Here is a 13,641-nt window from a genome sequence, read left to right as displayed (position 1 = left end):
TGGTTAGTGTTTATATATATATATATATTACAATGAGAAGCGAAGGGTTCAGGTCAGTCTGGTTAGTGTTTATATATATATATATATATATATATATATATTACAATGAGAAGGGAAGGGTTCAGGTCAGTCTTGTTAGTGTTTATATATATATATTACAATGAGAAGGGAAGGGTTCAGGTCAGTCTGGTTAGTGTTTATATATATATATTACAATGAGAAGGGAAGGGTTCAGGTCAGTCTGGTTAGTGTTATGTATATATATATATATATATATATATATATATATATATTACAATGAGAAGGGAAGGGTTCAGGTCAGTCTGGTTAGTGTTTATATATTTTTATTACAATGAGAAGGGAAGGGTTCAGGTCAGTCTGGTTAGTGTTTATATATATATATTACAATGAGAAGGGAAGGGTTCAGGTCAGTCTGGTTAGTGTTTATATATATATATATATATTACAATGAGAAGGGAAGGGTTCAGGTCAGTCTGGTTAGTGTTTATATATATATATATATTACAATGAGAAGGGAAGGGTTCAGGTCAGTCTGGTTAGTGTTTATATATATATTACAATGAGAAGGGAAGGGTTCAGGTCAGTCTGGTTAGTGTTTATATATATATATATTACAATGAGAAGGGAAGGGTTCAGGTCAGTCTGGTTAGTGTTTATATATATATTACAATGAGAAGGGAAGGGTTCAGGTCAGTCTGGTTAGTGTTTATATATATATATATATATATATATTACAATGAGAAGGGAAGGGTTCAGGTCAGTCTGGTTAGTGTTTATATATATATATTACAATGAGAAGGGAAGGGTTCAGGTCAGTCTTGTTAGTGTTTATATATATATATTACAATGAGAAGGGAAGGGTTCAGGTCAGTCTGGTTAGTGTTTATATATATATATTACAATGAGAAGGGAAGGGTTCAGGTCAGTCTGGTTAGTGTTTATATATATATATATATATATATATATATATATTACAATGAGAAGGGAAGGGTTCAGGTCAGTCTGGTTAGTGTTTATATATATATATATATATATATATATATATTAATGAGAAGGGAAGGGTTCAGGTCAGTCTGGTTAGTGTTTATATATATATATTACAATGAGAAGGGAAGGGTTCAGGTCAGTCTGGTTAGTGTTTATATATATATTACAATGAGAAGGGAAGGGTTCAGGTCAGTCTTGTTAGTGTTTATATATATATATATATATTACAATGAGAAGGGAAGGGTTCAGGTCAGTCTTGTTAGTGTTTATATTTATATATATATATTACAATGAGAAGGGAAGGGTTCAGGTCAGTCTGGTTAGTGTTTATATATATATATATTACAATGAGAAGGGAAGGGTTCAGGTCAGTCTGGTTAGTGTTTATATATATATATATATTACAATGAGAAGGGAAGGGTTCAGGTCAGTCTGGTTAGTGTTTATATATATATATTACAATGAGAAGGGAAGGGTTCAGGTCAGTCTGGTTAGTGTTTATATATATATATATTACAATGAGAAGGGAAGGGTTCAGGTCAGTCTGGTTAGTGTTTATATATATATATTACAATGAGAAGGGAAGGGTTCAGGTCAGTCTGGTTAGTGTTTATATATATATTACAATGAGAAGGGAAGGGTTCAGGTCAGTCTGGTTAGTGTTTATATATATATATTACAATGAGAAGGGAAGGGTTCAGGTCAGTCTGGTTAGTGTTTATATATATATATATATTACAATGAGAAGGGAAGGGTTCAGGTCAGTCTGGTTAGTGTTTATATATATATATTACAATGAGAAGGGAAGGGTTCAGGTCAGTCTTGTTAGTGTTTATATATATATATTACAATGAGAAGGGAAGGGTTCAGGTCAGTCTGGTTAGTGTTTATATATATATATATATTACAATGAGAAGGGAAGGGTTCAGGTCAGTCTGGTTAGTGTTTATATATATATATATATATATTACAATGAGAAGGGAAGGGTTCAGGTCAGTCTTGTTAGTGTTTATATATATATATTACAATGAGAAGGGAAGGGTTCAGGTCAGTCTGGTTAGTGTTTATATATATATATTACAATGAGAAGGGAAGGGTTCAGGTCAGTCTGGTTAGTGTTTATATATATATATTACAATGAGAAGGGAAGGGTTCAGGTCAGTCTGGTTAGTGTTTATATATATATATTACAATGAGAAGGGAAGGGTTCAGGTCAGTCTGGTTAGTGTTTATATATATATATATATATATTACAATGAGAAGGGAAGGGTTCAGGTCAGTCTTGTTAGTGTTTATATATATATATTACAATGAGAAGGGAAGGGTTCAGGTCAGTCTGGTTAGTGTTTATATATATATATTACAATGAGAAGGGAAGGGTTCAGGTCAGTCTTGTTAGTGTTTATATATATATATTACAATGAGAAGGGAAGGGTTCAGGTCAGTCTGGTTAGTGTTTATATATATATATTACAATGAGAAGGGAAGGGTTCAGGTCAGTCTGGTTAGTGTTTATATATATATATATATTACAATGAGAAGGGAAGGGTTCAGGTCAGTCTGGTTAGTGTTTATATATATATATATATTACAATGAGAAGGGAAGGGTTCAGGTCAGTCTTGTTAGTGTTTATATATATATATTACAATGAGAAGGGAAGGGTTCAGGTCAGTCTGGTTAGTGTTTATATATATATATATATATATTACAATGAGAAGGGAAGGGTTCAGGTCAGTCTTGTTAGTGTTTATATATATATATTACAATGAGAAGGGAAGGGTTCAGGTCAGTCTGGTTAGTGTTTATATATATATATTACAATGAGAAGGGAAGGGTTCAGGTCAGTCTGGTTAGTGTTTATATATATATATATATATATTACAATGAGAAGGGAAGGGTTCAGGTCAGTCTTGTTAGTGTTTATATATATATATTACAATGAGAAGGGAAGGGTTCAGGTCAGTCTGGTTAGTGTTTATATATATATATTACAATGAGAAGGGAAGGGTTCAGGTCAGTCTGGTTAGTGTTTATATTTATATATATATATTACAATGAGAAGGGAAGGGTTCAGGTCAGTCTGGTTAGTGTTTATATATATAGATATATTACAATGAGAAGGGAAGGGTTCAGGTCAGTCTGGTTAGTGTTTATATATATATATTACAATGAGAAGGGAAGGGTTCAGGTCAGTCTTGTTAGTGTTTATATATATATATATATTACAATGAGAAGGGAAGGGTTCAGGTCAGTCTGGTTAGTGTTTATATATACATATTACAATGAGAAGGGAAGTGTAATGCTCCGGGTGTCGTGGGTGTGGAGTCAAATGCAGGAGACAGAGAGTTCAATGCTGCGCGTCTTTTAATCGCACCAATGCACCACAGGGTGCTCACAAAAACGTTACGTTCCCAAAACACAGGGAATCAAAATGTACAATGGGAAACAATCCCGACCGGACACTAACACGTGCCTATACCACAGAGCCGAAGGTTTACATAGAAATAATCCCGCACAACAACCAGGCGGGCCGGCTGTCTAATAAAGACAAACTAATTAAACATTCACAGGTGCTACCACTCAACATACAAGGAGGGGAAGGAAAAACAATCAGTGGCAGCTAATAGGCCGGTGACGACGACCGCCGAGCGCCACCTGCCCGGGAAAGGGAAACACCCTCGGTCGGACTCGTGACAGTACCCCCCCCCCCCTGACGCGTGGCTCCCGCAGCGCGCCGACACCGGCCTCGAGGTCGCCCCGGAGGACGAGGCGCAGGGCGATCCGGATGGAGGCGATGGAAATCCCTCAACATGGAGGGATCCAAGATGTCCCCCACCGGTACCCAGCACCTCTCCATACCCGGGACGTGAATTGGGGGCCCCGATCAGAAACGATGTCCTCCGGCACCCCGTAGTGCCGGAAGACATGGGTGAATAACGCCTCCGCAGTCTGTAGGGCTGTAGGGATACCGGGCAACGGGAGGAGACGGCAGGACTTAGAGAACCGATCCACAATTACCAGAACCGTGGTGTTCCCCTGAGACGGCGGGAGATCGGTTAGGAAATCTATGGACAGATGTGACCATGGCCGCTGTGGAACAGGGAGGGGTTGTAGCTTCCCTCTAGGAAGGTGCCTAGGAGCCTTACTCTGAGCGCACACTGAACAGGAGGAGACATAACCCTTAACGTCCTTAGCCAACGTAGGCCACCAATACCTCCCCTGAAGGCTCCCCACTGTCCTCGTCACCCCAGGGTGACCCGAGGAGGGTAGGACGTGAGCCCACCGAATCAGTTTGTCCCGAACACCAAGCGGCACGTACCTTCGCCCCGCTGGACACTGAGGAGGCGCGGGTTCACCCCGTAACGCCCGCTCGATGTCCGAGTCCACCTCCCATACCACTGGGGCTACCAGCTTCGAGGCGGGAAGGATGGGAGTAGGTTCGGTGGACCCATCCTCCGTGTCATAAAGGCGGGACAGTGCGTCAGCCTTCACGTTCTGGGAGCCCGGTCTATAAGACAAAGTAAATCGGAACCGGGTGAAGAACATGGCCCACCTTGCCTGACGTGGGTTAAGTCTCCTAGCTGCCCGAATATACTCCAGATTCTGGTGGTCGGTCCAGATGAGAAAGGGGTGTTTAGCCCCCTCAAGCCAGTGTCTCCACACCTTCAGAGCTCTAACCACCGCTAGCAACTCCCGGTCCCCCACATCATAGTTACGCTCCGCTGGGCTGAGCTTCCTTGAGAAGAAAGCGCAGGGTCGGAGTTTGGTGGCGTACCCGAGCGCTGTGATAGCACGGCACCCACCCCAGCCTCGGACGCGTCCACCTCCACTATGAATGCTAGAGAGGGGTCCGGATGCGCCAACACGGGCGCATCAGTAAACAGCGCCTTCAACTTGTTGAATGCTCCGTCCGCCTCTGCTGACCACTGCAAACGCACCGGGCCCCCCTTCAGCAGTGAGGTGATGGGAGCCGCTACCTGGCCAAAACCCCGGATAAACCTCCGGTAGTAGTTGGCAAAACCCAGAAAACGCTGCACCTCCTTTACCGTGGTCGGAGTCGGCCAATTACGCACGGCCCTAATGCGGTCACCCTCCATCACTACCCCCGAGGTGGAAATGCGATATCCCAGAAAAGAGACGGCTCGTTTAGAGAACACGCATTTCTCAGCCTTGACGTATAGGTCATGCTCCAGCAGTCTACCAAGCACCTTGCGCACCAGAGACACATGCGCGGTGTGAGTGGCCGAGTAGATCAGAATGTCATCGATATAAGCCACCACTCCCTGCCCGCACAGGTCCCTGAGAATCTCGTCTACAAAGGATTGGAAAACGGCTGGAGCATTCTTTAACCCATACGGCATGACGAGGTACTCATAGTGGCCTGATGTAGTACTAAATGCGGTTTTCCACTCGTCTCCCTTCCGAATACGCACCAAACTATACGCGCTCCTGAGATCCAGTTTTGTGAAGAACTGCGCTCCGTGGAACGATTCCACCGCCGTAGCGATGAGAGGTAGAGGGTAACTATACCCCACTGTGATGGCGTTTAGACCTCTATAATCGATACACGGACGCAAGCCTTCCTCCTTTTTCCTCACAAAAAAGAAACTTGAGGAGACGGGTGAAATGGAGGACCGAATGTACCCCTGTCCCAGCGCCTCCGTGACATATGTCTCCATTGCCAACGTCTCCTCCTGGGACAGCGGGTACACGTGACTCTTGGGAAGCGCAGCGTCTACCTGGAGATCTATCGTACAATCCCTTCCCGGTCGATAAGGTGGTAATTTAGTCGCTTTCACTTTACTGAAAGCGATTGCCAAATCGGCATACTCGGGGGGAATGCACACCGTGGAACCCTGGTCTGGACTCTCCACCGACGTGGCACCGATGGAAACTCCCAAACACCTTCCAGAACTCTCCTCTGACCACCCCTGGAGAACCCCCTGTTTCCACGAAATTTTAGGATTGTGCCGGGCCAGCCAGGGAGTCCCGAGCACCACTGGAAACGCAGGCGAGTCAATAATAAAGAAACTGATACGCTCCCTATGATTCCCCTGCGTCACCATGTCCAGTGGGACCGTGGTCTCCCTGACCATCCCTGACCCTAATGGCCGGCTATCTAGGGAGTGCACGGGGAAAGGAGAATCTATCGGCACCAGCGGAACCCCTAACTTAAGGGCGAGTCCGCGATCCATAAAGTTCCCAGCTGCGCCTGAATCGACGAGCGCCCTATGCTGGGAAGAGGGAAAAAAGCGAAGGAAAAAAGTTAAGACAAACATGTGGCCAACAGGGGGTTCTGGGTGAGTTTGATGCTGACTCACCTGGGGTGACCGAGAAGCGTTCCGCCTGCCATCTCTACTCCCAGACGGACCCCCCCAGCACCGATCAGACGTGTGTCCTCTCCGACCACAGTTGGTGCAGGGAAGGCCTCCTCCTCCGGTACCCCTCGGCGCAGCCCCTCCCAACTCCATCGGAATGGGAGCGGAGGGGCTGGGTGGTGGAACGTACAGGACCCTCTCTGAACGCCCGCAGGCAGCCAGCAGATTATCCAGTCGAATGGACATGTCAATCAGCTGATCCAGTGACAGAGTGGTGTCCCGACACGCTAACTCCCGGCGGACATCCTCTCGGAGACTACAGCTGTAGTGGTCCCTGTCGTTCCACCCAGATCCGGCTGCCAAGGTCCGGAACTCCAGCGCGTAATCCTGGGCGCTCCTCCTCTCCTGCCTGAGGTGAAATAGTCGTTCTCCCGCCGCTCGGCCGTCTAGAGGGTGATCAAACACGGCACGGAAGCGACGGGAAAACTCTGGGTAGTGCTCCCGCGCTGAGTCTGGACCATTCCAGACCGCGTTCGCCCATTCCAGGGCACGACCCGTGAGGCAGGAGATGAGGACACTCACCCTCTCTTCTCCTGAGGGAGTGGGTCTGATGGTGGCCAGGTATAGCTCCAGCTGGAGCAGAAACCCCTGGCAACCCGCCGCCGCTCCATCATAAGCCCTCGGTAGCGTCAGACGGAGGGTGCTGGAGTCGGGAGATGGGGCGTCCGGAACCGTGGGTGCCGAAGGTGGAGAGAGGAGCCCACTCCTCTCCCATCTGTCCATTCTCTCCATCACTTGATCCATCGCGGATCCGATCCGATGAAGGACGGTGGTGTGGTGGAGAACCCGTTCCTCCATCGATGGGAGAGGGTTGGCTGCTGCTCCTGCTGACTCCATCAATTTGATAGGTGCGGGATTCTGTAATGCTCCGGGTGTCGTGGGTGTGGAGTCAAATGCAGGAGACAGAGAGTTCAATGCTGCGCGTCTTTTAATCGCACCAATGCACCACAGGGTGCTCACAAAAACGTTACGTTCCCAAAACACAGGGAATCAAAATGTACAATGGGAAACAATCCCGACCGGACACTAACACGTGCCTATACCACAGAGCCGAAGGTTTACATAGAAATAATCCCGCACAACAACCAGGCGGGCCGGCTGTCTAATAAAGACAAACTAATTAAACATTCACAGGTGCTACCACTCAACATACAAGGAGGGGAAGGAAAAACAATCAGTGGCAGCTAATAGGCCGGTGACGACGACCGCCGAGCGCCACCTGCCCGGGAAAGGGAAACACCCTCGGTCGGACTCGTGACAGGAAGGGTTCAGGTCAGTCTTGTTTATGTCTTTTAAACCATGATAATATGAAACATGTTCAGGGATTAAAGTGTGTTTGACTAAATGTTCTAGAACAAAGAGGAAGAGAGAATCCAAAATGTGGTTCCCATTCATATCACATTTGACCAATCATGACAAGTAAAAACCAATCTACTTGTGAAGTGAGAACCCATGTTATAATTGATTTGTTGTGATGTTTCTTTTTGTTAAAACTGTAAACTTTGTTTTAGTTTAGTCCATGAATTAATGTTAAATCCTGTTGGGTGTTCCCCACTCTTTTTGTAAACCCTTGTGCACATATTCTTAGCTCAGGAATGTCCCAGAGCGGTCCATCATCAGATCAAATGGCTTCAAATAACAAAAAGATGAAAACACCTGAACCTCATAATACCAAGGTCAGTATAATGTTTAGAACACATTTCTAATCAATCAAGAAGTAATTGTTTATTATATTGATAACGACTATCAGGTTTGAACACGTTTAAAAATCCTTGGAATACAGAAATGTTATGGGGCACAATTTATTATAATTTAACCAGACAAACATAATATTTATAAAGATTAGTAACATTCTTTATAAATTTCTCCACAGGAAGAACACTGTCACCGATTATCCTTTTCTAGCGGAGACACAAGCCGGACAGATAAAGGGGAAATCACCTGTACCGAACCTGGCAACATAATAGAAGTTCTCAAAAGAAATGAGATCTTCTGTAAACTAATGAAAAAGGTGAATGAGAGAGAAGTTGTCATTATAAATGAAAAAGGGGCCATAGCAGAGCACTTTCCATGTTGCTTAATTAAGGAAGATGAGCTCCTCGTTATACGCACTTTCCCTAAAACTAAAACACCGGCCATAGATGAGAAAAGGGAACTTGCACAGGGAAAAGAACTTGAACAGGGAAAAGAACTTGAACAGGGAAAAGAACTTGCACAGGGAAAAGAACTTGCACAGGGAAAAGAACTTGAACAGGGAAAAGAACTTGAACAGGGAAAAGAACTTGAACAGGGAAAAGAACTTGAACAGGGAAAAGAACTTGCACAGGGAAAAGAACTTGCACAGGGAAAAGAACTTGCACAGGGAAAAGAACTTGCACAGGGAAAAGAACAGCAAAAATCCACATATGTCACGTTCTTAGTTGTGACAAAAGCTGGGAAATATATCCCAATATCAGAGCTACTTAAAAAACAGAAACTTAATACATTTGGCCCTCTGTGTATCTATGCAAAAATTGGGGATACAGTCAAGTCAGCTTTGGAATCAGATGGGCGCTTCTCAGACATAGTGTCTGAAAAGTCATGTGTACTCTGTGAGGTACCTCAAAAACACGCATGTATTACTGCATCCACTGTAGTAAACAACATAAAAGATCGCACATTTCAAATTACTCTAACGGAACCGAGAAAAAAAAAAGTGAATGACACCAAAAAATCTAAGATTTCCGACACAGGAATCAAATCTGAGGGTGACACCACACAACCCTCTCAGTTCAACCCAAGTTCAACATCAGAGGAGGGGCCCTCTCAGTCCAACTCAAGTGCAACATCAGAGGAGGGGCCCTCTCAGTCCAACTCAAGTTCAACATCAGAGGAGGGGCCCTCTCAGTCCAACTCAAGTGCAACATCAGAGGAGGGGCCCTCTCAGTCCAACTCAAGTGCAACATCGGAGGAGGGGCCCTCTCAGTCCAACTCAAGTGCAACATCGGAGGAGGGGCCCTCTCAGTCCAACTCAAGTGCAACATCGGAGGAGGGGCCCTCTCAGTCCAACTCAAGTGCAACATCGGAGGAGGGGCCCTCTGTGGGAAATATGACACAGGAGCGACAGGAAATACAGGCAAATAAGAAACAAAAATACATTCCCATGCCAGATTCTAGGGAAATTCAGCAGATCTTATGCGACCAGTTTAAACGTTTACAAGATCACATGAAGAGTAGGTATCCACAGGGGAAATCTGAGTCTGAAGTGATAGAGTTGATGAGGGAGGAATTTGGTAAGAAACCGGAGAGTTTTACTGAAGTGTACAGGTTAACAGAGCTGGCAGAAGTGACCACCTCAGTCTGTAAGGTCGAACACGAATTCATCGAAGGAACAGGTTTCCTGCTGTTCGATAACTTCATCCTGACAAATGGTCATTTGTTCAAGGATAAAGGTGTACTTCAGGGAAAGACACTGTCGGTTCCCACAACTGTCACGTTTAATTTTGACAACCCACTTGGATCAGGTCAGTGGAAGGTAAATGTTAAACCAGAAGTGGTTGCCCTCCAATATGGAGTTGATAGGTGGGGGCGTCAGGTTGACTATGCCATACTGGAGTTGAGTACCCCATTAAATGGCTATAAGTTTCCTCCAGGTGTCCTTCAGAAGTATGGCCCAGTCCCTCAGACAGGTGGGATCTACATCGTTGGCCATCCAGATGGAGGCGTTAAAAAGATGGACTACACGACCATAATAGAGGTGGAACAAAGAAATGCAGCTCAGATCAAACATTTAGGAGAGAACGAGAGCTCCATCATGTCCATCAAAGAAAGCATTTTGGCTGATGAGTTGGACAAAAAGTTTCATGAGCAGATAATGCAGGGGAATCTGCATGTGCTGACCTATAACACCTTCTGCTTTAATGGAGCCTCTGGGTCTCCGGTTATAAATCCCAGTCATTGTCAAGTAATTAATGGCATCCCAGTATATGGCTGCCAGGTGATTGCCATGCATACTGGTGGTTTTTTGTACAAATGTAAGGAAACTCAAGAAACTCAGAGTGTGATTGAATATGCAATCCCTCTCAGGACCATTCTAGAAAACGTATTGGTCTACTTGGTGGACACAAACAATGTTCAAATGTTGGCAAGATTCACCGATGTTGCCATGGAAAACCCACATCTGTTTGAGCTCATCGAGATGACACACACTAACCCTAACCCCTAACCCCTAACCCTAACCCCTAACCCCTAACCCTAACCCTTATCATCGAGATGACACACACATTGCAGCCTGGATACTCTGATATCCTTGACGGAATATGGAAGACAATATCAAAAAGGCGTAAAAGAGATGAGATGCAGAAATTGATCATTGAAATAAGTGTAGGTACATCAAGGATCGAATTGAAGTGCTGAACTGTGTTTTAACAGAAGTTAGGGCGGCTGTGGATGTCACCTGTGTGTTGGGAAGCATCTTTAGGACATTTAAATGAAAAAAATAATGCTTTTATTGTCACACACACAGCAGATATGTGCAGTGAAATGGATTGTTTTACAGGGTCAGCCATAGTAGTACCGCTGGAGCAAAAAAAAAGACAGATTTGTCACCTTTATTATTTGACCCAGTGACCTTTCAGTTGCTAGCCCAACACTCTAACCTCTAGGCTACCCGCGCGTCCCCTTCGCTCATTTGCAACTGTAGACGTAAGCTATAGAGGGATATGGTGATGTGGCCATATTATTTAGGAAAGCCACGGTATCACATATCATCGCTGTCCGGGGTGAAAACCTCTCGTCTCTAAAACACACTTTTCAGGATATTGAAGAAGAAGAAAAACGGTCATATTTTACACATTGAACAAACATTACATTTCAAAACTACTGAAGATATCTTGTATACATTTTTATTTGTCCTAGAGTCATGAACTGTTCCACCTACATTGAGGAAAGTTACTGCTTTCAATATACATATAAAATGAAATGAAAAATGGGAGTTACAAAGGTTTTCATCAGACAAATGACAACACATTGAATAGACTGCAGATGTTTACTTTGTGATGCAGCGATAAGGTAGAAGAAGAGCCCATGCTGTATCATGAATAATAGTGACTGGTAAAGGGGAATGGAAACATCCCCCCGGTAATCTCCTCTGGACAGAACTTCATAACAGAGTGTACAGACTCATCAAAAGATACAGGTTTGACACACTGGGTTGAACAAATCACAGTTTTGGTATATTGATTACGGTGAATCATTATTCGTTGTTGTTTTTTTTATTTTTTACTCATGTTGAATTCAATCATTGTTTTGTCTTGAATTAATATGTTGTATCCTATCCTTTATTATTTCATAGAGAATATCTTGCTTTGTTAGATTAGTACACTTTTAAATATTTTACTGATTGTATTGTACAGAGAGCAGGACTGCCCTGTCTCTCTCTCTAGACCTTGTTATTAGCAGGACTGCCCTGTCTCTCTCTCTAGACCTTATTATTAGCAGGACTGCCCTGTCTCTCTCTCTCTCTAGACCTTATTATTAGCAGGACTGCCCTGTCTCTCTCTCTCTCTAGACCTTATTATTAGCAGGACTGCCCTGTCTCTCTCTCTCTCTAGACCTTATTATTAGCAGGACTGCCCTGTCTCTCTCTCTCTCTAGACCTGGTTGTTGAGCTCTATAGGTCATTTAGACTATTAAACTTTACATTGAGATTGTGGTGTAGAAGTGGGGAAAACCGTAAGGTGTTAGATCACCTGTTTGGGTTTATTACGTTGTGTTTACACAGGCAGTCCAATTATGATCTTTTCATTCACTAATTGGTATTTTGACCAATCAGATCAGCTCTTTTGCAAATAATTAGTTACTAGATCCGAATTGGTCTGCTTGTGTAAACACAACCTATGAAGTGTATCCAGTGAGCTCTGTGCGTTTCAGAAATAAACACTGCTAACTTGTAGCTTGTTGCTGTTTGAATCTTTCTTGCTGAGAAATACTTTTCTTACTTAGAAGACATACCTTCACATTAGAATGGGCACATTATGTTCATTGCAGTACATAAATATCAGTTGGATATTGTGAATATGATTCAGTTCATTCAAAGGAAGAAGAACATGACCCACAAATGTGGACATTATTTTTTTTCTCACCTTTATTTAACCAGGTAATAACCAGGTAAGGCAATAAATAGGCTATAGTGGTGAAAAAATTACAATTTAGCAGTTAAACACTGGAGCATCTTTATGTCATCTTTAATTGACTCCCAACTATTTGAAAAATACTATTTTTTTTAGAGTAGACAATCAAAGTATAATTCTGTATTTCATGATGTTTAATGAACCAATGACAGATGTAGAGTTGATGATTTACCAACCCTCTCTTTGACGTAAGATGGTCAGCACTAAACAGTACAGACAGACAATGGATGGTCAGCACTAAAAAAGACAGACAGACAATGGATGGTCAGCACTAAACAGTACAGACAGACAATGGATGGCCAGCACTAAACAGTACAGACAGACAATGGATGGTCAGCACTAAACAGTACAGACAGACAATGGATGGTCAGCACTAAACAGTACAGACAGACAATGGATGGCCAGCACTAAACAGTACAGACAGACAATGGATGGTCAGCACTAAAAAAGACAGACAGACAATGGATGGTCAGCACTAAACAGTACAGACAGACAATGGATGGCCAGCACTAAACAGTACAGACAGACAATGGATGGTCAGCACTAAACAAGACAGACAGACAGACAATGGATGGTCAGCACTAAACAGTACAGACAGACAATGGATGGCCAGCACTAAACAGTACAGACAGACAATGGATGGTCAGCACTAAACAAGACAGACAGACAGACAGACAATGGATGGTCAGCACTAAACAAGACAGACAGACAGACAGACAATGGATGGTCAGCACTAAACAAGACAGACAGACAATGGATGGTCAGCACTAAACAGTACAGACAGACAATGGATGGTCAGCACTAAACAAGACAGACAGACAGACAGACAGACAATGGATGGTCAGCACTAAACAAGACAGACAGACAATGGATGGTCAGCACTAAACAGTACAGACAGACAATGGATGGTCAGCACTAAACAAGACAGACAGACAGACAGACAATGGATGGTCAGCACTAAACAAGACAGACAGACAATGGATGGTCAGCACTAAACAGTACAGACAGACAATGGATGGTCAGCACTAAACAGTACAGACAGACAATGGATGGTCAGCACTAAACAGTACAGACAGACAATGGA

At 43.7% G+C, this 13,641-nt stretch overlaps 2 protein-coding genes across 2 annotated transcripts in view; one reads left to right on the top strand and one right to left on the bottom strand.

Moving 5' to 3' along the window:
- The window catches only part of LOC110491893 (beta-2-microglobulin), a 131,413-nt gene that overhangs the window by 78,548 nt on the left and 39,224 nt on the right, over nucleotides 1–13,641 (bottom strand). The gene's annotated exons all lie outside the window — the stretch shown is intronic.
- LOC110514977 (protein FAM111A) lies at nucleotides 9,097–10,935 on the top strand. The gene is made up of 2 exons (XM_036945361.1): nucleotides 9,097–9,157; nucleotides 9,431–10,935. The coding sequence occupies exon 2, from the start codon at nucleotides 9,476–9,478 to the stop codon at nucleotides 10,589–10,591; it is 1,116 nt and encodes a 371-aa protein (XP_036801256.1). The 5' UTR covers nucleotides 9,097–9,157; nucleotides 9,431–9,475; the 3' UTR covers nucleotides 10,592–10,935.

This window comes from Oncorhynchus mykiss, chromosome 15 (genome assembly GCF_013265735.2).
Source record: "Oncorhynchus mykiss isolate Arlee chromosome 15, USDA_OmykA_1.1, whole genome shotgun sequence".
Taxonomy (NCBI): domain Eukaryota; kingdom Metazoa; phylum Chordata; class Actinopteri; order Salmoniformes; family Salmonidae; genus Oncorhynchus; species Oncorhynchus mykiss.
This window is presented reverse-complemented; position numbering and strand designations above follow the sequence as displayed.

Coding starts and splice junctions, on each gene's coding strand:
- LOC110514977 (XM_036945361.1), top strand. CDS start 9,476: ATGACACAGGAGCGACAGGAAATACAGGCAAATAAGAAACAAAAATAC.